At 36.7% G+C, this 25,106-nt stretch overlaps 1 protein-coding gene across 1 annotated transcript in view; it reads left to right on the top strand.

The window, feature by feature from the left end:
* Positions 1–25,106, top strand: part of Grxcr1 (glutaredoxin and cysteine rich domain containing 1) — a 106,228-nt gene that overhangs the window by 56,101 nt on the left and 25,021 nt on the right. Inside the window, exon 2 of the mRNA XM_026387512.2 lies at positions 7,211–7,453. Coding sequence (XP_026243297.1) covers positions 7,211–7,453 — 243 coding nt within the window. The remainder of the gene's footprint in view (positions 1–7,210; positions 7,454–25,106) is intronic.

Here is a 25,106-nt window from a genome sequence, read left to right as displayed (position 1 = left end):
TTTTCACCCTCATTCATTGTATTATTTAATCTTTACAATCTCCATGGAGTAGACATTATTATCCCTGTTTTAAAGATAAGAAAAATTGGACTTAAAGAATTTTAGTAATTAATTCAAGATTATTTAGTTATAAAGAGGGTAATTCAAACCAAGTTCTAATTGAAAGCATGAAAAAGAGGCCAAAGGTACTTCTTGAGCATCTACTATGTACCATATTATATTCTGCTTTTTTAGTTCTAGGGAACAAAACTAAGTTGGTGATTAAATGGGGTTATATTTTATTAGTAGGAATAGATAGTGAAGCAAAAAGCAAACACCATATAATGTTCCACAACACTGAGTACATTAAAGGAAGGAATTAGGTAAGAGTACAGAGGTGATATTTTCCATAGGATTTGTGGGAAAATTTGTCTGAAGGGTGACATTTAACCAGAGATTGGAGTGAAGTAAAGGGACAAGCAGTGGGGCATCTAGGATTGTTCCTGTGACAGTCCTTTCATGATATAATTTGCCACACAGTTCTAGAACAGTGGGCTGTGGTAATTTACAATAATAGGGTGATGGAGCATCTTCATGGGAAAAGAGCAAGGACTAGGGAGACAGACTGAGCTCGGATTCTGGCTCTGTTGCTTTTCCCTAAGTTCCCTAAGTTTATTTCTGCACCATCATGTTTTCATCTATAAAATCTGTATCATAATACTCATTGCTTATGGGAATAAAGAAAAAACATGTAAAGTCCAACTTGAAGTCTCTAGAACTGCATCTAGAACATGCAGTCATCATGCAAAAAATGACAATGTAAGTATTTTTAAAACTTCTTTCTTATGGAGAGACATGGTGAAGTTCCCTCCAAAGCTTCACACTTCCACCCTAAAACATAAAACATGTTTTGCATTCCAAGTGTGGGAAGGGGCATGCAGCATAGAAGATCATGGTTCTCATTTAGGACTGAATGAAAAAAAAAATGGTTGCAATGGAAATAAGCTAAGAAAGGAACCTGTGTAGCGAAGTGGGCTTTCAAATCATGTTACATTCAAGAATGAGAATTCAAAGTGATTTGAGAGCAAGGTGGGCAGAGGTTTATTTAGCTATTGAACATCAAGAAGCACTCAGGATACACATTTAGCTACAGGGTTCAGAGTAGCACGGAGAAGGAGAGAGAGCAACAGATATAAAAATCCCCTGCCCACCCTTGCAAGGGCCCACGGCCCTACATCCACTGGCGTGGGCCTGCTTTTTAAAATTGTACCCTGGAGCCAGGTTGGCCTGTTGCTTGGCAATCAGGAAATCTGGGTCTGGTCCCAATTGCTTTCTGACATGATTCTGAGTCAGACTCTGAGCCAATCACTTTGCCTCTTTGGCCTTCAGGAGGACCAGAAAAGATCCCTACACCTTATCTATCTCAAAGGAGTTTTTTGAAACTCAACAAACAAACAAATTGTTTAAAGTGCCCCTTGTGTGTTGTATCTTACTGTTAAATGTGGTAGCATAATTTAGTAAAAGGCAAACCTCTATATATCATAGCCCTTGTCTCTATCTTGTGACAATGGATTCCATCTCCTGCAGCGTGTAAATTAGAAACAACTTTGTTGTGGGGAGCTGACAGCTAAATAATGGGGGTTCAGAGGCTCAGCTTGGAGCTCACAGACTTTGGGAGGGTGTGCTTCTGGGTTTGCTACCTTGGCCTTACTTTATTTAACTGTCACCTTGTCAAGGTTCATTTCTGAGCCCAGGTTTTTAGATCTATTAGTGAAGACAGGAACATCATCTAAGTTATTGCGAGGATTAAATGAATGCCAAGGGATTAACATTATGTCTTCCACTGATATTCAAAAACTTTAAAAAATTTTTATTAAATGTTTTCCCCTTGAGATTAGAGTTCCTGGAGATGTCTGGGAATTTCTAAGTCCTTGATTTAAGGATATGCTTGGGCAAATATCAGAGACCTCTTCTGGAGAACTGGACCAAGCTGAAGTGGGAATAACCCGCTGGGTTTGCTGCAGTCGAGGAGCTGAACCTGCTCTGCCCTGCTCCTCTGTGAGGGACTTGTGGGGACTAATTCTTGGCCTGAATTCCAGGGGCAGTTCCAGTAGGGGCGAAGCCTTCAAAATTGTCTAAGATGATTGGGTGATGAAAGTACTTACTGTTTCACAGGGGCCATCATTGCAGGGTGAAGGCAGACTGAGGACATAGGTCGGCTTTTGTTACCTTTATTCTCATTTTTAGCAATTTCCATCCTAATCCATGTGTGTTTGCTGCAGGTTGTTGTGAGGCTTCCAGGCATCCCTGATTCATATTTTTAATCAACCAAGAAGAGGAAATGGTCTGCCTTTATCACCCTCTCGGTGGCTCTCTGAGAAGCAGCAGGCTGCAATCCCATTGGCTTCTCTGGCTGCTCACCTGCTTCCACCCCTCATTACACTATTCCCATGGTAACCCTCAGGAAGCCAGAAGAGGAAAGGCGAGCCATCCAGAAGCTATTTTTAGATTTCTGGCCAGATGCTTTGTCAAATCTGTTGAGGGAAAGAAAATGGAACAAATGTAGGATTTTTTTTCCTCCCAAGACAATATCTTTTAAAATTCATATTATAAAACTGGAAAAGATCTAAAGGAATCATCTGATCTACCCCTATCTCTAGGAAAACCTACTTCACACCATATAAAAAATGTGCAATAAGTTCTTTTTTAGGACATTATATTGGATACCCCATTTAATACACAGCCATACTTTCTATGCTACCTTTGCCCCACATGCAGTATGGTTCTTAGGCAAGGGGGTGAGCGATTAGATTGAGTATGGTAGCACAAAAATATGGACTCACAACTCTGGACAAATCATTTATTTAGACTGTGATTCTTCCAGCACTATCTAGGGCTTTGCAGTGCACACTGTCTGCAACTACATATGCTGTCCCTTCTCCATTCATCTTTTTTGAAATGTAAACTTCATTCAGTGCAGCCTCTGCCATCCTCCATAGAAACCTTTAGGAATTTCCCATTGTTCTAGATTTTTAAAGTCTCGATAAAATACAACCCTGCATATCTGTCTAGGCTAATTTAGTACATTTTTTTTTCTATTTTTTTTTTCCTCTCTGTGTTTCAGAAAATGACCTTTGAAGAATTTCAGAGAAGCCACCTTCTTCTCATGGTCTCTAGTTAATTTCTGTGACTCTTTCCTGTGCTTCCAATCTGAACTCAAATGTCAAAAAACCCTTTCTTGTCTTCTAAGATAAGAAGAGACACCACTGCTGCAAAATGTTCTAATTATACATCTCTTTTATGGTACTTAACAGTTTATAATTCCATACTTATGTAATTGTTCTGTTTTTTATTATTTTATACTCTGAGCTTCATGTTGATAAGGAACTGTATTATTTGTACATTATTATATAGCTATTGCTCAGCACTGTGTTTAGCAAATAAATTTGCTGAATGAATGACTAGGCATTATTTTATTTTGTTTTCTTAAGTATTGTTTTTACTTGTAGTTGGACACAATACCTTTATTTTATTCATTTATTTTTATGTGGTGCTGAGATCAAACCCAGTGTCTTGAATGTGCTAGGTGAGCGCTCTATTGCTGAGCCACAACCCTAGCCCATAGGCATTATTTTAAATGGACATAAATCCATTTTGTCTTTCAAGCTAAGTGATCATAACATAGTTCTTCAAAATGTTATGCATCTAGTTCAATGTCCTTTCATGATACAAGAATCTCAATAAAATAGAATTAAAAAAGAAAATTCTTCACCATAACACAGGCCACTCATGAAAAGCTCACAGCTAGCCTCCTGATAGGTAAGCTCTGTACATGGCAAGATTGTCTACTCTCATCATTTCTACTCAAGCATTCCTGGAAGTCCTAGCTAGAGCATTCAAGTAAGAATAAGAAAAGAAGGTGAAGGAGAAGTAAATTGTAGAGGAAGAAGAAGTAAAACGATCTCAACAGGATCAGATGAAGGAGAACATGCTCTTCCACAAACTGCCAGGTCCCCAGTGAGCCCAGTGCCTCACTTACTTGTGACTGTGAGCACGGAGAAGAGCCAGGGACTCTGGGGTGTTTGGTTGCTTCCTCTTAAAATTAGTGCTTCTTAATCTAAGCAGAGTAAGAATCCATCTTTGTGTTATCAGTTATCTTGGTGTTTTCCACAGACTTATTTTTGTTCAAGTTTGAACTGCAAAATCTCATGGTGTGAAGTTTAGTATTTTTCCGTATGGAGCAGCACCATCTTTCAAGCCCCTACAATAGCTGTTTTCATAGTCTCTCTTACTCAATCTTCTCAGAAACTCTGTTAGGTAGCTTTTGTTATCATCACATTTTCAAATGAGGAAGCTGAGGCTCAGTAGTTCAAGTGCTTCCTTTAGTTCCTGTGCTGCTTCTTTAGAAGAACAGATGGCCTAGGTTTATCTGATTTTCAAGCCCAGGCTCTCTAGTGGAAATAGATTGGCAGTTTATGCCATGCTATAGTTTGGATCCAGAATGTAATCCAAAGGCCCATGTGTTCAAGTTTCATTCTCCAAGGTGGCATTAGAGAGAGGTGGTAAAATCTTTAAAAGTAGGGCCTGATGAGAGGTCTTGAGGTCATTGGGAGCATGTCCTTCTTGCTGTCTTTTGCTTCCTGGCCAAGAAGTGAGTTTTCTTCCACTACATACTTCTGCCATGATCTGCTGCTTTGCCACATACTCAAATAAATGGGGCCATACAATCATGAACTGAAACCTCCAAAATTGTTAGCCAAAATAAGCCTTTTCTCTTTCATAAGTTGATTATCTCAGGTATTTTGTTTTAGAAATGGAAAAGAGGACACCTTCACATGTATTGGTCCAATTGGTCTTTTAAAACATTTTTAATTAGATACAACCATTCAGAAATCAGAAAATTTGCTACAGAAATCTAGATTTTAATTTCTATATAAAATAAATCATGTCTAACCACACAGGGGTCACACGTATGCAAGCCAACAATTGCCTGAAGCTGTGTAAAGTTTGTCTCTTATGGATGCCATTTTTCCATATGTCACTAATTTTTCTATTTGTCCTGACCTGCTTTTGTATTTGTGACACCTGTTTAGCCCCTACAGGTCTCTGAGTTTTCAACTTAACATTTATATTCAATTGAGGGAAGAAATGATTCTTACATCTTGAATAAATTTTATTGTTAGGATGTTGAGAGCCACAGTTTAGTCGGAATGACACCTGGTATTTTGCTAGAGGGAATGGTTGAAAGGTGACCCTGCTCCAGGAAAAGGGCGGCTCTGGGATTAGGGCGGATCCTGCTGCCTCAAGCGCCCACTATTTTGGAGTTCCCATTGAGTTCTCTCAGAGTTCCGAGAGAATTGGTGCACAGAGCCTGGTGGAGAGTGTGTTCCCGGGAAGTGTGTGTAGAGTGCTGGTGAGAGTTCGGAAATAAAGAGTTGCTGTTTGAACCTACAAGGCTTTGTGGTGGCTCAGTTATTTTTGTCCCCAGACTATGGCATTTGGTGGCCCATATGGGGAAAAAATACTGTCCTTTTTTCTCCACAAAGTGGAGATCATTGTATTGACATCTTCATAACATTAGATGTTCTTAGTTCCATGCATTTGTATCTTAGCAGATGATCTGATTTCTTTTAATATAAAGTGGTGATGATTAATGTGGCTGGTTTGGTATTTAGCTGTGTGAAATGATTTCTGATCTAGGTTTTGACTTCATGGGGATATCGCAAATTATATGGCTATATTTTTCTTATTTTTTTAAGAAAATGGTTTTATTACTAATTTTTAGTTCCATACAGTTTACAGATACACTTTACTTTGATAATCTGTCTTTGCAACCAGCAAAGCAGTTGAACTAATACCCATAAATACAGCTGGATAGACAATTAACATTCAATAGTATTTCTCTACATAAACTACTCTTTTAATGTCATTATTTAAAATAAAATTCCAAATAGACTGCATAATATACATGGGCAAAAAGGCAATTCAGTGAATATTTTGAAACACTAAATGTATAATAAACAGCATATTATCAACATTTACATGATTCACATCAAAATGATGATATCCTAAAATGCATTCCTTTTGAAGGATAGATTTATCAATAAAATATTACATATCTTTTAATACTCTGGTACAATACTTCTCATAGAATGCAGGAAAATTAAATGTAGGTCTGGCCACCAGCCTAATAAAGTGTGTTTTCCCATTACCTTTTATTAATAAAAGAATCATAATTAGGTCACAAACAAACAGGCACATTTTTAATTACATGATTTGAGGTTTAGGATGGAAACTTTAAAAAACTACTTTGATATACAGCATAGTTACAACACACTGTAAGGCTACATTTTTAACAACCACAGCCCTGTGAATTCTCAAGAATTTCTTGGCTTCAGGGTATAGTTATGTCCTATTCAGTCTCTTTCAGTAAGCCTGTGATAAGGACAAAGAGGAGCTTTCCTGCTGGCATTGCCCCAGTATGGCTCACTCTAGCAGTGCTGTGGAGTTTCCCAGGCCAGCAGTAACTGATTCCTGATTTAGCAGGAAACAGAGATTCTCCCATACAGCACTATTTGCCTTAGTTTTGAATATTGCTTTCCTCTACTTCCTTGATGTCTGAATTCTTTTTTGTTTGTTTTGTTTAGGTACCTGGCTGCAACTCTGGGTTCACTTCTGTTGGCTTCTGTGCACTCCCTTTCTGGTCCATTCCTTGTGGCAGAGACTGCACCTTGCAGCCCGGACACTCAATAGAGCACATTTACCTGTACTGTGCTACCTTACCTTATGAGGGAGCTCTTATTATTCCCAGGAAAGCCTGGCTCAAAAGACAATGAAAATTCACTAAGTTGATATGTAAAAGAATTTCCAACTGGTTAAAACTTCTAAACTTTTCTATTCAGTATACTTTGTGTTTAAGGCACAGATATAGAAATTGCTAGAAAACATCAGAAATAATTCAGCCATTCCTTATTTCACCATGCTGCATCTTGTTTGAGACTTTGCCAATCTTCACATAGGACTTACTTATATTGTGTCATTTAAATGATATTAGAAGTCCTATATCAATTACAAATATTCTAACTTAGAAAAAAACAAGTCTTTATAAATATGGTACCCATTCAACTTTTATTGCATGTTGTTTGTATAATATACTTGCTAATTGTCTGATGATAATAAGATGTGGGAAAGTAAAAGAAATGTGTTTACACTGCATTTTTTTCCCCTTCAGCAACCATCAACTGACCTAGAATTTGACCGCGTAGTGATTTATACCACTTGTCTTCGAGTGGTGAGGACAACCTTCGAGAGATGTGAACTGGTTAGAAAGATCTTCCAAAACCATCGAGTAAAATTTGAAGAGAAAAACATAGCTCTGAATGGTGAATATGGAAAAGAGTTAGATGAAAGGTGCCGGCGAGTTTCCGAAGCTCCATCCCTCCCTGTGGTGTTCATTGATGGCAATTATCTCGGGGTAAGTACTCAGCCAAGGAAGAGATCCTTTGTCATAGACCCCAAACAGTGTTGAGAGAAATATGTAAGCTTATCTAACAAGATGACTTGCAACATAACTACCGGGACACGTGATATTTTTTGAAGCTCTAACCAAAGGGATTGAAGCATTTATGTCTGTCCCAAATGATGTGCTGTTACCGTGTTCAGCCTTACAAAAAGTACAGTGACATAAAATCAGCATGAAATTGCATTTTTGAATACATTTTTTAAATGTTCAGGTTACTTGAATTTTGCAATGTGAAGATTGACGTGGGATAAAACTACCTTTTCTTTCATTACAAATCAGAAAAATGAGAGGCTTATGCATTTATGTTCTCTTAATACCCTATTATCAAACACCCAGTTTCTTACCCAAGGAACCTGAGATGACAATCTTGAAATGAGATAGATAGGAAATGGGGCCTGGGATCTGAATTTTATCTGCTTGCTTATTATTAAAATAATAATTTTTTAAATAAATTATTATTGAAATAATAAATAATTAAAATTATTCTTGGTTTTTGTAGTGCAGTGTGAAACATAAATTCAGGCTTGAAGTAAGCAGAGAGAACTCTCAGAGCAGGCAACAAAATATATCCAATTTATTTCTCTTTGAATAATATTGTTAAGTGTAATTGACCCCCATTGGTCTGTGAGCATGCTTGGGTAAGAAGCCCAAGGCAAGGGCTTGGGGAAGTGCAGTCTGGAAAAGGAGACAGCACCAAGGGACACCAGCACCCATTGAGAGCAGCAGCAGAGGACATGATCCTTTATCATAGAACGGAGACTGTGAAGGGTACTTGCACCTTGGTTTTGTCTAGCTTCTGACTTTAACCTTTAGCTTTCCAGAGGAGATGGAGAAATCCAGAGCAGGAGAGGATTGTGTTCTGTTTCAGGGAATGTGTATTCTTATATCGCATCTACAGCCATACCTGTTAGAGGCAGCCTATCATCTAATGGAAAGATAAATGCCAAGCAGTTGTAATTCCATAGTGAAGACATTATGTACTCTTATTTTAACCAAAGGGCATCAGCTACATTTTGGAGTAGAGGAATTTTGATTTGAAGCATTGATCCTGTTTTTAGTGTATTTCAATATATACCCTTAGGCTCCAGAAAACCATAATAATAGTGATAAAAACTAATGATAGTAATAATAATAACACTATACTGTGCCCTCATGTTTCCACCAGTCATCTTATCTAATCCTCATGATAACTTGGACAGCACACTGGTTAAGAGAGGAACACTGGTATTGGGTAGGCAGCCTTATTAAAATTCCTGTTCTGATATTTAACTTGTGACTGCTTGTTGGTTTCCTCATTTACAAAATGAGAATAATAATAGAGCTTATCTCACAGGCTGATGGTAAGGATTTTATGAAATAATACATATATGTACTTAGTTTCTATGCCTAAGTAATTGGGTTTTCAAGAAACACTAATGATTATCCTTGTTTTGCAAAAGAAAAGATTAATTTCTCTGCTTCAAGTGACAAAGCTGGCCAAGAGGCAGGGCCATGACACAATGTTAGATTTGACATTCCAAACCCCTGCTTTCTGGAACATCATCTGGAGGAAAAGGGTTTTTGACTCTTTGATGATTCTGTCTTAATGCTTCCAGCAGGCTAGGCACTAATTGGGTGCCCAAATAAGGCTGGGTTGACAGGATGGGTGAATTATGCTGCATTGCTTTCTCATGTTCTTTCCTCCCCCTCCTGACTTTCATCCATAAAGAAAGGATCTGATAAACTCAATCACATCAGGGAGAATATAACTTACCAGGGCTGTAGGCATTCATCTTTCAACTCAGGAAAAATTCTGACAAGAAAAGATGTTTCTCATTGGATTTGTAGGAAACCTCACACACAGGTTGACCCCACCCTATAGACTGCTCTTGACCATGCCTGTTCCCATCCAGAAACCTCAGACTTCCTTCCTTCCTTCTTCTGAGGCACTGTAACAGGCTGTAATGCCTGTCCTGCTCTTTCAGCTGGGGGGATGGAAAAGTGCAGTGGGCCAATGAGGTCAGGCACATGTTCCCCTCTCAATTGCCTTTTCTCTGTGAACACTTTATTTGCACACTTAGTAAACTTAGGGTGAAAGTGTCATGCAGGTGCAAACTCCCTGATAATGCAATTTGAATCCAATGCTCCAAGCCTGGAAAGAGTCCAGAAACAGATGTTTTTTTGTTTTTTTTTTTGTTTGTTTGTTTTCTCCTTTTAGTTTTGTGTTAGTGCTAAACCTACAATTCAAAATGGCAAATGATAACTTACATAATAAAAAATGACTTATAAAACATACCTCCCCTTCAACTACAACAGCCCCATTATTGAAATCCCAGTGTTCAGTTGTCAAGGAATCCAGTGCTGGCATTGTGGAGCCTTTTTCCTGCTGCTCATGCATCTGAAATGGAAGGATGCCCTCTGCTGGGTTTTGGCATGCGGTGAAACATGGCTTTCAGGAAACTAAAGTGATGTTGGTAATTTCCCTAACATTTGTGATGTTTTCAACAGTCACGTGAAGCTATTCGATTGAGTTTACATTTAGGTGGGTGAGAAAACTCAAGATGTGTGAATCATCTAGACAAGAGTTTTCTTTAGAAAATGAAGTGAATAGATAGAGACAGAATAAGCGGCACCTGGAAGCAGAGGCAAGGGACACCTGGAGGGGATTGGGACAGCAGGAGAACATTCTGCACCTCCTTCACTGTCCTACTGTTCTTGCTACCCACCCCAGAAGTCTGGCGCTGGAGGAAGCCAGTTATCTTCCTCCAAGTAAAGACAAGGTGTTCAATGAGAAAGAACAGAAGAACTGACAAGGAAGGAAGCTCTTTTTCCTGACTCCCATCCTCCACCAAACTTAAAACTAAAGATGGGAACAGTCAAAGAAAAGGAATTGCTTTAGAAGACAAATCAGCACTGCCTTGGATAGCTGCAATGTGGGGAGAGAGGAATTCAGGTTGGAATGGGCTTAGAGCCACTGTTCTGTAGTTTTGGCATCGGAAAATATTTCCACAAAAAGATCCAATAGTTTAGACAAAAGTTCTTAGAAATTGTATTAGGAAATAGGTCAGAAATGATGATGTGTCTGGACCAACCACAGAAGTCTACAATGGAAATCCACGAAAACTTCATTGGATGGAGCTATAAAAAGAAAGTACTTAAGTGGAGTGTCTGGTATCAGTGAGTCATAGAAGGACCATTGATAAGTGTCTTATACTAGCTGATATTGTGACTGTGATATTTCCCCATCTATTTAACTGTATTGTTCTATTGAAGAAAGAAGGTAATTATTATTGAGCATAACTAATTTATGGACTAGAAATAAAGTCTAGGCCCATTTCTAAGGACTACTCTCCATTTCAGCTGAGATGGGTCTCCAAGGCAGCTCCTGCCTCCATCAATAAGCATGGACCAGCTCCAGAGACTCATTGCCTTGGCTGTGACTCACACCAGCAGAAAGGGCTATTTGTTCTCTGCCCTTCCCAATACTCAACTCTATTCCTAAATATAGTTTTCAGTAAGTTTATTTGATCTGTGTTTACTAAATAAGCTCCATTCTTAACATGAGGGAATCTGGAAAATGTGCTTTTTGGTTTTCTAGCCTCTGAAGTACAATAAGAACTTCTGGAACAAAATTGGATTGATTATTGAGTGAGCCAAATCACAGCATCTGCCAGATATGCTGTTTTCATTTATTATTTTAAAAGCAACTTTATTGGGGTAGACTTGTGCCCATTCAAGGACATAATCCAGTCTTGTCTAGTGGCAACACCTATAGTCCTCACACTGGAGCTAAGGCAGGAGGATCACCTGAGAAGAGGAGTTTGAGACTAGCCTGGGAAATATAGTGAGACCCTGTCTTCAACAACAAAAAGTATATAATTCAACAAGTTTTGACAAATGTGTATACTCATGAACCTACTACTTCATTCAGAATGTACAGTCATGCGCCACTTAATGATGTTTAAGGACAGACCACATATACCATGGTGGTCTCATAAGGTTATAAGGAAGCTAAAAATGTTCTATCACATGGTGATCTCATAACATTGTGGTATAACATACTCCCCACCTCTTTTTGATGATGCTGGTGTAAACAGACCTACTTGATTACCATATGTTTTAAAACAATTTTGTTTTGGTGTGCCTAAATTTCACAGGATTCTTGAATATAATCTTTGGTTTTCTTTTTTTTTTTTTTTTTGGTCAAATTTGGAAACTTTTCAGCTATTATTTTTTTCAAACATTTCATCTCCTCCTTTTTCTCTTCTTCCTCAAGGGCTCCATTTATATGAGGATTAGGCTGCTGGAGTTTGTTCCATAGCACAATTCATTTCATTCTGTGTAGTTTCTATTGCTATATCTCCTTAGTCCCTGATCTTATCTTCCATAATGTCTAATATTTTATTAATCCCAGCAGTATATTATTTTTTATCTCAGACATGGTAATTTTATCTTTATAAGTACAATTTTTAAAAATAGACTCAATTTTTTTGAAGAAGTAATTTTAGGTTCATAGTAAAATTGAGCAGAAGTTATAGAGATTTCCCATATAACTTGGATCACATGTACAGCTTCCTCCATCATCCACATCCCCCAATAAATGATACATCTGTTACACTGATGAACCTACATTGACTTATCATTATGATCCAAACACCATGGTTTATCTGACAGTTTACTTTTGACATTGTACATTCTAAGAATTTGGATAAACTTATAGTGATAAGGATTGTGAGCATAGCTTGGGGGTAGAACACCTACCTAACATGCAAAAGATCCTGGATTTGATCCCCAACACTGCAAAAAAAATTGCATATGCCATTAAAAACTTATAATAACATGTGTTTACCATTATAGTACCATTTGGGGTACTATACTAAAAAAATCATGTACTATCTAAAAAAATTATGCTTCCACTACAAGCAACTACTGATCTTTTTACTGTCTCCATAGTTTTGCCTTTTCCAGAATGGTGTATAAGTGGAAATAAACAGTACATAGATTCTAGATTGGCTTTTTAAAATTAAGTAATGTGCATTTTAGTTTCCTCCATGTCTTTTCATGGCTGGATAGCTCATTTCTTTTTAATGCTGAGAAATATTTTATTGTCTAGATGTGCCAAAGTTTATTTGTGCATTTTCCAACTGAAGGGCATCTTGGTTGCTTCTACAATTTGGTAATAATGAATAAATCTCTAGTAAATAAAAAAATGAATATAAAGGTTATTGTAAACATAAATTTTCAGCTCTTTTGGGTAAATAATACGGAGTGCTGTGTTAGCTTGATTTTCATCACTATGACAAAATATCTGAGAATAACAGTTCAAAGGAAGAAAAGTTTATTTAGGCTCATAGTTTCAGAGATTTCAGTTCACAGTCAGCTCATTCCATTGCTTTCAGCTGGTGGTGAGACAGAATATCATGGTGGAGAGGATGTTGTGGTATTGAAATGCTCACCTCATGGCAGCCAGGAAGCAGAGAGAGAGAGCAAGAGAAGGGGCTGGGCAGAAACATGCTCCCTTGTCTAGTAATTCTAATATCTGTGCCAATTCTAGTATGATTTAATTGATTGATACTTTTCCTCATTATAAGCCACATTCTTCTACTTCTATTTCTTTGTATTAATTAGCTTCACATAACTAGGATGAAATGCCTGAAGCACTAACTTCTAAAGAGAAAAGATTTATTTAGTTCATACTTTTGAATGCTTGAATATATGGCATCAGCATCAGCTTAATTCTGGTGATTGTGGCAGATGGAGGCACATCATGGCAAGATTGCATGTGGGAGCAGAGCACTCATATCTTGAACCTGGACAGAGAGGGGCTGGGAGACACTGCAGTTCTATCATCCCCTTTGAAGGCACACCCACTTTACCTAAGGACTAGCCTCCACCTCTTAAAGATCCACAGCACCTCCTGGTACCATCACCATAGGAAACAAAATTTACATTTGGACGTTTAGGGGACTTCAGATTACGCTCAAATCACAACAGCCTCTTGGTCATTTTGAATGGATGACACATGTTGTGAATCTTGTGAATTGGTCCCGATTCTTTTTCCTGGAGCAATATAAATAGAAAGTGTTTCTTTGTTCTAATAACTAACTTTTTTTTTAACAAGAATATTGACATATTTTCTACATGGTTCCCTAAACTCTAACTCCATGGTGTTTTGAACCTCCACACCTTAATTATTCTCTACTCTGGTCTTTAATAGCATCCAGAGCCAATCTCCCTGAAAATGGTTTCTATCCCTCTTATAAAGGAGCCCAGATTGACTTTAAATAGCTATGTCATATATTTGATCAAATGAATCTGGGACAAGTCAAAATTTTCATGTAAATTTCACATAGATTGTTTTTCAAGATAGATTTCATATCTTCATGGTTTTGGGATATATTTTACTACACTTTTTCCAAGTTTTTTTTTCTCATGTGTGTGTGGTTACTGTGCAATGATTAAGTCCTCAAGGATCAAGTTTCTTTCTGGTGCTGGTATCACTCCTTAGATCAGGAAGCTAATGTCTCAATCTTCATCACCAAAGAAAAGTAGCATGGACTGGAACAAACCATGGTTAAGGTTTGGGTGTTAAGATGTAGATGTATTTGTTAGTTTTTGTTATATAACAAACTACTCAAATCTTAGTGGCTGAAAACAATTGTTTCCATAGGTTGCAATGTTGGTGGAATTTGGCTGCTCTCTGTAGTCTGCTGGTGGCTTGGCCAGAGCTGAATGACATAGGATGACTTCAGTTACATATCTTGAGATTGGCACCTTAGGTTTTTTTCCAAGTCTCTTCTTGAGCAGAATGTCTGGGACATGTTAAATGGTGGTTAAGGGGTTTGAAAGAGGCAAACCACAATGCTCAAGCACATTTCAAGACGATGCTTGTATCATATTTGCTTTTCCCCATTGATTAGAGCAGGTCACATAGTGAAGTCCAGATTCAAGATGGAAATAGACCCCATGTGTTGATGAGAGGCACACTAACATCACACCATAGGGGTGCTCACATAATTCCTGTAACAATCTACTAAAGTGCAGGATTTTTATATTATCTAATCCTGGTTTTTGCCAATGTTAAATGGGAGCTCACAGATCTGAAGCCTTTTCATGTTGGAGGATTGTATACTTTTGATTGACCAAATTCAGTTAAATACTTTAATACCTCATCAGCCCATGAAATGTTTTGGGGACAGTTTGGCATTGAAAGCTCAGTTTTGTAGATTTTAATCAAAGTACCAGATTCCCTTCAAATTTCCACTATCAGCACACCATCATTTTGTTCCTTTAGTAATTTTCCAGCATAAAAAACAGCATTTTGTGATACTTTGGGTCCATTGATCAAATCTTTACCTGCAGTGTCACAGATTTATTTGTCATCTTTTACCTCAAGTCTTCCCTCATAGAAGAAATGCAGAAATACTATGGCTACAATTTCCTTATCTCATATTTTGGAAGCTGCGGTTAATTCAATGACATGAAAAGTCAATAGCAGTAACCTCTTTATGTACAATTCAATTTTCACTCCTGAAACTCAGAGTCAATTAAAGAGAGAGAACTTTTGAGGCGTGCAGACATTAAATATTCCAAGGAATAGTTTCCTCCACATACTTTGTATTACAAACTAATAAAAAAGAGTCTATATTCTGTCTATATCATTTCAAAGGTTTAAATATTTTATCATATTAGATCAAGACTTGCCATTCTTAGTTTCACCTGCCAGATACTTGTAAATTGTCTAGTAGGTTCATTATTTTAAAATCTGTATAATTAGTCAAAATTTAAGTCTTATAGTTGGTCTTCTGGACCTAAACACTAAGAAAAGTATAAAGCAGTTGTGTCTATTGCAACTTGACCACAAATTTAATTACCTACAATTTACCTGTATCTCAACTTACTAAGTCATTAATCATTCTCAATCTGATTGAGGAGAAAATGTATTTGTGTATACTTAATGTTTTCTTATTTGGATTTAAATATTCTGTAAGTATTTTAAAATGTCATTTTTAATCCTAAAAAATGAATAAAAATGAATTAATGAATAAAAATAAAGTAAATGGAAGTTCATAGATTTTTTTTTTGTACCAGGGATTAAACTCAGGGGTATTTTACCACTGAGTTACATCCCCAGCCATTTTATTTTGAGAGAGGTCTCACTAAGTTGCTTAGGGCATTGCTAAGTTGCTGAGATAGGCCTTGAACTTGCAATCATTCTGCTTCAGCTTTCTGAGTTGTTGGGATTACAGGTTTGCACCACTTGGCCCTGCAATAGAAATTTTAAAAAGCATCCATTTTTAATAGAACTTAAAATCAGTATCTTCATAAAGAAAAGCTTTGGTTGGTAATGAACTCTGTTTATATTCTTATGAGCCTAGAGATTTAGTGTCTTCTCAGCCACCAGAGGGCTCTCACAATATAAGAAAACACATTAAATGTGTAAGAAAACACATGGAAATAAAAGAAATCATTTGTGATATATCTTTTGTAGAGCCCAATTAAAATTACATGTCTTAACCATATAGATTACATGCAAAGTTTCAAATCCAGATTTCCTTTAAGAAAATTAAGAATTAAGAGGAGCAATTTTAAATTGATAATTCAAAAGTTTAAAAGAAATATAATAAATATTTTACTATTTTATGCCTAATCTTGAATCAGATATTTAAAACCTTCATTTATCTTTTGACTGGAAAATAGTACATGGAAAATACATGGTTTTTTTTTTCTGAGGGATTTTGGGCCTTAGGACCCCTTTTCTCTAACCATCAAGTTTGTTACTATGATGTTATATGTAATTACAGCTGAGCAAACATCTCACACAGGGATTTGAGAGAGCAAAGCTTCTGAGCCACGCCGCAGGCATGCTTATGCCCAGGTAGGATCAGGATGCACTCACTGTGGTTTGGCTTTGTTTTTAATCACTCCTTGGACTCCTGGTTTGATTGAGCTCTGCCCAAGGTACTTCTCTCTCCATAAACAAAAATTAAGCTAAAGACCTGGCCATATGTTTGATCCTGATGGTGTTTATTCTCCGGGTTAGACTCAGAGAATGAATATAATGAATAAAATGAAGCAAACCATCTGTCCAGTGGCAAGCCTGCAAGGCTGAGACAGGGCTCCTGTGTGCTGCCTCTTTGGGTGTGACCTTGCAAAATATCAACAAGGGCTAGTGCTCGTTCAAGTGCTCGTCCACTTGTTTTGGCTCCCAGCATCTCTCCCTGATTCATGTGTCCATCTGAGGCATCAAGGGGGCTGGTTCAGAATTTATGCTTTTTTAGTGGCTCTTGGTGGTGCCTCTGAGCTTCCCCCAGCCTTTCCTTTGGATGAACCTGATGGGTAATGTAAGTGAGAAGGATTTCAGGCTCTTCTCCCAATGCCAGCTGTATCCTCTATACATTCTTCTATTCATTTTACATAATTTCCTTTGAAAGGTTTTAAAAAATAAAACAAACTGAAATTTTCCTTTGAATAACTTGGGGAAAATAAAAATGAATGTGTGCAGTTTTAAAATTAATGTTATATTATTATTATTTTTGTATATCTCTGGCACTTGGGTGCTTCTGTTAATCTGGGTGGAGACCAGTGATTGCTAATCAGATGAGGCAGGTGAATATGTTTTTGCATAGCCTACAGGGTAAATTAGAAATTATTTACCCTGAAAAATCCCAGAAGGAACAGGCTATATAGTCATGGAGCAAACAGCGAGCATTCTGTCTGTACAGCATTTTACAATGTTCTAGAGGGTCACAGATTTTAAGCACACAGTCCCTGCTATCTAGCCTCCAAACTTAAGGAATGCCTGTGTAGGGTTTGGGAAGGTGGGGGTGGACCATATGGACACACACCACCTCACCACAGGCTTTGCTAGTTGTGCTATGTGCTAAGTTAATGGTGAAAAAAAAAGTTTATTTAGGAAAAAAAAAGGAGACAAATATACTTTAACTAGGGCAATGGGGTTGATTCTAAGAAAGTAGCTTTTGAACTGTGCTTTGCAAATGAATAAGGTTTTAAAAAAGGAGTGAAAATATGCCTCTGATTCTAGGCCTAGTGTTTTCCCAGCAGAAGGCTTTGAAAAAGAACAAATTTTGGCCACACCTGACTTTAAAAAATCTTTGGTTCCTTCTGAAGAGTTGTGATTCAATTCAATTGTAGGAAAGGTCTAGGTGATAAAATGCAAGATCAAAGATCTCTGGAGACTCAGAATGTTATCCTGAAGGAGTTTCAGATCAATTTAAACTTCTACAAAGTGTCAGTGTCTAAGGACAGAAGGTTCTATTAGGCTTGTCTGACCGCTTAGCTCAAGGCTGATGGTAACCAGTTTCCTTGCTGCCTATCTTCCACTGTGGCTGCCAAAGGACAAACTGTGTCAGAGCCTACATCTGGCAGGAGAGCCCCTTAGTGTTCTCAATGGATCCTCAGATGTCACAAATTTCCTGAAGTGTGTTGTGTGCTCTGGAGCTTGAAATGACTGATCCTGGGATTCAGTCTTCTAGTCTCTTCTTGAATGATTCTATTGAGGGCATAAGAAGGTGACCTGAAGACCTGGGGTACTGAATGCTGTCTGCAGCTGGGTGCTTGCTGAGAATCCATCCTCCGCTCAACTGTGTTCTGTGGCTGGGGAAAATAGGACAAGACCTACATTTCCAGATTTTTTTACAAGTCAAAATGAGAAATAAATCAATTCCTTCTGTCACTAACTGAAAGCACTGATGCAGAATGACACAGAATTTCAGTCATTTCTCAGGCAAAAGGTACAATAAAAAATAAAATATACCCTGTCCAGAGGACTGCCAAGTTTGGTCTACTGTTTCTCTTTTGGGTAGGGCAGACAGAGTTCAGGTTAAAGAGAGATTATGACAATAAATAGTCTTTCCTGTTTTCCTCTAGATTCAAAAGATCATATTTCAAAATATACTATGATAAATTATTAGAAAACTGGGATCAAAATCTAGCTAAATGTTCAGCAGTAGGTCCATTTTTCTTTTGTAGAGGAAAACTGGGTACGTTTTCCAGAACTTCTTTCAGTCAGTGAATAGTTTAGTACTTGTGAAGTTCTAGTTGACAAACGGATAAGAATCTATCATATGTTGCCTGGGTTTTTTGAGCATTTAGGAGCCTTGAAAACTGTGCAATCTTTCTTACTAGAAACTTCTAAGACTGACAAGATGCAGTAAATATAGTGCCCCCGTGCAAGATAGGGTTGTTGTGGTTTTCTTTTTCTTTCTTTCTTTTGTTTTAGTCAACTAAACAAAGATCAGAGGAGGAAAGGTCAGTGTGAGCTTCCTGAAACAGAGCCCAGCCTGTGATTGTCCCCTTCTGTAGATGGGAAAACCAAAGTAGAGTGAACTTAACTAACACACTCAAGGTCACCAAGTCAGAAAAGCTGAGTTAGATCTACGGAGAAATGGATTATGAAAGAGTGGAATCCTGCTGCTTCAAGAAGCCTTCTCCTGATAAGGGCAGCTCAGAATCACCTTTTCTCCTCTGATCATATACCACTTAATTGGCCCCAACTTTATGAACTTATTTAACTTTATCTCTTTAAAAGCCCTATCTTGAAATACAGTTTTAGCCCATCTTGTGTTGCTATAATAAAATACTTGAAGCTGGTTACATTCTAAAGAAAAGAGGTCTATTTGGTTCACAATTCTGAAGCTTCAAGAACAAGACATGACATTGGCATTGTCTTAGCTTTGGTGAAGGATTCATGGTGGATGGGATCACAATGATAGAAACGCATGTGGAAAAGATCACAGGGCAATATAGGCAGGAGGGAACCAGAGTGGGCAGACACAGACATTGTGGGAACTAATGTGCCTTTGACAGACTTGACTTGCTCCCGAAACATAGCATTAATCCATCCATGTAGTCACAGCCTCACAACCTAAATACTTCCACTAGGTCCTGCTCTTACAGGTTCTATCACCTCAACATAACCACACTGCAAACCAAACCTCCAGAAGATGAGTCTCTCAGGGATAAATCATTTCATATCAGAGTCACATTGAATGTAAGGGCTTAAGAGAATTTTGGAAGGGGGCAGAGGCACAGTTTAGCCCATAACAACCTATAATAATGCAAATTACTCCATTTGATTTCCATGAGTACGCTTCTACCTCTGTGCTGTTGGGCCCCTATGGACTATTCCTGTTTTATCCTACAGTAATCTGGAAGTAGAACTTCATTATCTTGCACAATAAGTCCACTTAATCAAGCATGTCTGGGCTTTATTTGATCCAGAAGGATCACATTATGCCCCATATAGAATTCTTCTTTTCTTTTAATAGTTGACTTCTTTAAATTCACCTTCCTTTGTCATTTTCCCACTTTCCGTACAGAAATAAGCAAATTCTTCCTCTTTTCTCTTAGAACTAAGAGTTCCACAAATATCTCAGTGTCTTCAGGCAGAATGGTCTATCTGCAAGCACCTGACAAGTCATTTTTCCTATTAAATATAGGGTCCTTTGTAAAACAAATCCTGAGGTATTAATATAGTATCATTTTCCATATTTATAGTAATGATCCTGAATATTTTCAAGATTGTGCAATCATTTGATTTAATAATTAGAGAAAGTAATTTCTTGCAAATTTCAATAGTTTCCAGGAAAGCACAGTATATACTTGTTATAAGATTTTGGTCTTTGTTATTTTCTTCTTTTTTCGTAGATACTTTTGATTTATATTATTCAATTTCTTGAATTATTAGTTCATTTATTTTTCTTAGGGAATAAAAATGAATGGATATGATTTTTTTCTCATAAAATGATTTACATTGTAAAATTGATTTAAATTTAAATTGATTTAAATTTTTATTAGAGTAGGTGGTAATTTAAATTTTTCCTTCTTTAACTTAAATGTTTTTTGGATAATTTATTAATTTCCAAGAAACTGAATATTTTTGTTTTATATTTAACCATTTATAATTTTACTGCATTGTGATCAGACAATATGCTCCATGAGATGCTTATTATCTGGAGTTTGTTGATATTTTCTTTACAATTTAACATATGATAAATCTTTGTAAAATTTACATAGCTTATTGCAAAGAATATGTAGTCTCTGTTTTTGCATATGTATACATATATATGTACAGAAATACCATACATTTTAAAGTTATATCATTCAAATATCTTATTTTAATCTACTAGTTTCCTCAAACACTTGTAGTGATTTATTAATCTTCTATTATGTTTTAATTTTTTGTCAATTTGGCTTTGTATGTCTAAATGTGCAGAGATATATTTTTGACTAATCTCTCTTTATTTTGATTTAATCTTTTATTAATGTAATATAATCACCTTCATTCAATTAATGCTTTTGACTTCAGTTCTTCCTTCTGTTTATTAATACTCACTTGGCCTATTCTACATCTCAGTATTTTATTGATGTATTTTGCTTTAGTTTGCCTTATATTTATTTGTTCATTCTTTATTCTTCTTGGTAATTTAAGAGTGGTTTTTGTAAATAAAGATATAATTATATATAAATATCTATTTTTAAATATTTTTTCTAGTTGTTGATGGACCTTTATTTTATTTATTTATAGGTGGTTCTGAGAATTGAACCCAGTGCCTCACACATGCTAGGCAAGTGTTCTACCACTGAGCCACAAGCCCCATTGTAATTATATTTTATTAAAAGATTTTCTACATTTTATTTTCATTATATAAAAATATATATTTAACAATATATATTTATTATTATATAGGTTGTATTTATTAATGTAATATTAACAATATAATATTATGTATATGTTGTCTATAACTATTTTTCTTTACAGTTTAAGGGAACAAGGAAGGAGACAGCAGGTGAGGTAATTACAATAATCAACTGCCTCTTGCAGTGAGGCAGTCAGGAGTAGCTTGGGGCACTTTTTGCCAACTGTCCATGCCACTGTTATTGCTGTTTCTTGTGTCAGAAGCCTTTCTCTGTAGTTGGTGCTGTACAACCTATTTCTCATGATTTTTCATTATCAGCCCTATTTATGTTCTATATGTAGATCTATATATCTGTGACTATATATAAAAATATATTTTTTTTGTTAATTCCTACTCACCCCAGAATTAATTTTCACTTTCTTGAAGACAATATTGTCCTCAATGAAAAATCCATGCAGTACAGAGAGGTCTCATCACTGCTCCTCACTTCTAAATGACGAACTATTGGTGACACCTTCTGAAGGTATTTTCCTTTTCCTCCAAGACATGTGGCTCCTGTGTATGGCAGAGTTGCAGCACATTCCAAGCTGTCTGCCCTTCCTTTTGTAGCATTTCCTTTAAGCACCTGATATGCAGATGTAACCTTTTAAATCAACTCTTAAATTCCTCCTCAACCCCCCATGGAAAATCTGGTAGTGGTGGATAAAAGAGTTGGACTCATGGACTTATGTTACCACCGTATGTAGAAATCCACATTGTTTTTCCTAAGAAGATTCTAGAATACAGCCATGAGCATAACATGGAAATGAAGCTCAGCAAATGCTACAAGTTAAGCTTGGGATAATCATTTTATTAGAATGCCAATTCCTCTGCCATTTTCTTAATAATTAGAACAGGGATGATAAGGTGATTTTATGCTTTATACACTATAAGATATATAATGATGCCAACTATTTTTTTCTACCTTTAAACATTGCTAACATGTTATGATCCAGAGAATTTAACTTTTTTTCCCCCTCCTGTCACAATTTTCTTGCTTAGAACTGTAATACAAGGGTGGAAAAAGTTTAAATCAAATTTATGCTCAATACACTCGTAGTGGGCCATGCTATTGCCTGGGTAACCTCAGAGCCCGTGACTTTGTTTCCACAATGGAATGTAGGAGCTCATAATGCTTACTTGATTCAGGTGCATGACATGTTGAGAAAATGACTTTGCATTGTTCTTAGCTGTCAGTACAGGCAGAATATTAAGTTGAGGCTGTTGTGGGTGGCAGTAAAATTCACAGGTTGTAGTATAATTACTTAAATACAAAACATAAGTGAAATGGGTTCCTTAAAATGACTTACGATGCCAAATTTTTTATGCTACCTTTGATTAATCAGTATTTTTCCATTTCTTACATTTCTTAGTCATTCCCAATTTGGAGAGAAAATTAATAAAAAGTTTTTTTTTTCCTGAAGGTAATTTATTCCCCCTCATTTCCTTTTTTTTTTTTTTTAGTAAACACCAACACAGTATAAGTCATTTTAGCTTTGAGACAGCAAATACTGCTGTAAATTCATGGTGGGATTCTTCCTACCATACCTCTGCTTCTTTTCTTCATTCCTTTCTCCTTCCTTCCATCTAGAACCAGCTAAAAATGTGCTCCTGGCCGCATGAGAGTCATGTCCTTGGTAACATCCCAGAAACACTCTTGTCATCTTCCTCATTGTCTCCTGTTTTCTCTTCTTGGATCCAGGGGTATTAATTCCTTGAAACATTTCTTCCTTGAGTTGAAAAAAAAAGGGTGGGGGTTACAGTGAGGAACTAGACTTTTAGCTTTAACCTCTCTTATCAGCTTCTGAACCTAAGATCTGCTGTTCAGTTATTTTCAACTAAGAAATACTTATTAGGATCCAAGCAGGCATCAGTGATTGGGATGGATGCTGTGTTCTGAGAGTGGAAAAGACATATGGTCCTGTTTCCATTCTATCTCCATCTCTTCCATAAATAGAAGTGTGAAAGAAAATTGATTGGGGCATCGTGAGCAAAAGTCCTCATTCTATAATGTCAACAGGTATCTTGGAAGGAGCCTTTTTCTTGCTAAAAGAGATTTTTTTTCCCCCAGTGCTGGGGATCAAACTCAGGGCTTTGTACATGCTATATGTGAGCCATATCCCCAGGCAGAGAAAATGTTTTATAGGGCTGTAGCAGCTCAAGTCAGCAGAATTTCACTAGGTTTAAGGAATTTGTGGTCAAAGATGTTTCTTGAAACAGGGAATATTGCTCTTACAGATTAGCAACAACTGTTGATTACTTTGGATATCAAGAAGTGTGGACGAGTTAAGGCATACGTCATGAGCCGGAGGGCAGAGGACAGGGCCATCCAAGTGCAAAGCTATCCTTGTTTCTTATTCAAGACAGTGTAGGAAGAGCTGAATGAACAGGAGGAAACTAAGAGAACTTCTGTTTAACTTTACTATAAAGAGCTAGGCAATTCTAAGAACATCACAATTTCCAAAATAAATGAGGGGCCACATCTTTGCCTTGCTCTGCTCCAGCTCCTACAATGTGGGGACAGTAAATTGTGCAAGTTAATTGTCCGCTTTGATATGAGGCATTCATAATAAGTGGATCATGTTTACTATGCAGGTTAAATCTAATTTAACTTTTTTATTGCCAAGTACTTGTAATTAAAATTGAATATGATTTGACTTTATATCATCATGTGACACATTTAAAATTATTAAACATTTCCAATGCAGGGATTTTTATGCTTTATATATAACACTGGAGCTACCTGTTGAATTATGTTCCCAGGACAGAATACCAGAAATGGAATAATTGAGTTTTAGTTGTATTTTAACAATAGGCATCAATTCTGCTTTGGACAATTTACAATATGCATTTTATTATAGCTTTAAATGTGCTTATCCTTACATGTATTTTCTTTGCAGGTTTAATAATGACTTATTTAAAAATGTTTCTTGAAAAAAATAACTATTTTGTTTAAAGGACAAAGAAGCATGTATTATGTTTTCCCCATTTTTATTTTACTGGAAATAGATATTTGCACGTTTGTATACCAACCACTAGGAGTCACTACCTTACCACATCCTTGCTGCATTGAGTTTGTATCTGCAATCCTGTGCACATAGATGAGTTGGTGGCATTGAGGAAAGGCACATGTGGTGCAAATCTTATTAAAATGCCCATGTGTCTGCTGTCTTAAAGACAACATGGGATGTATGTATGCCACTCTTTAGATCAATAAAATTAATAGGTAAATAAGACAATGACATTTTAAATTTTTGATGGTTTTTCCCTTCCAAGGTAAAGAATAGCATGTCACATGTGGGGATTATTTTGTCCATAAGAAATCAAAGTATCATCTCTAAAGAATTGGAAGAACTGCGTGCAGGATTCTAGGTACAGGAGCCTTACAGACAACTCAGGATATGCTCTTATTGAATCTGAGGGCTTAGAGGGTGTTTGAAGCAAAACTATGGCTTATGTGTTCAGGACTGATGCCAGGCAAAGGCCTTACTGACTACCATGGGTCCTTCCAGAAAACACCTCACATATAAACACCCTCAAGCTTTCTGATTTCTTCATGATGCTGCTTTATCTAAGGAGTCATTTAATCAGTTAAGAGTGGATATTATTTGTTGAAACTATGATACTCCAAAAGCATGCAGAAAAAATTATATACTTTTAAGAATGTTTTAAAAATGAAATTTAGGGGGTCAAAATGATTTCTTTAGAAGCAAAATTACTGTGGAAATGGAGTGAAAATTTAATTTGGTGAATAAATCCTGCTTTAGATATAGTGCTATAGACATCTATCTCTAACATAAATAGAGTTACAGTCATCTGTCCTTGTGACTTGTGGTTTGCTCTGCTGTGGCTAATACTGTCTGATTAAAAATATACATTATGGCAGGGTAGAAATAGCTTTGGTTATAAAATGACAGGGGACAAAG

The sequence above is a fragment of the Urocitellus parryii genome, chromosome 10, assembly GCF_045843805.1.
Source record: "Urocitellus parryii isolate mUroPar1 chromosome 10, mUroPar1.hap1, whole genome shotgun sequence".
NCBI lineage: Eukaryota > Metazoa > Chordata > Mammalia > Rodentia > Sciuridae > Urocitellus > Urocitellus parryii.
Note: the sequence above shows the minus strand (reverse complement) of the source record. Positions and strands in the feature narration are given on the sequence as shown.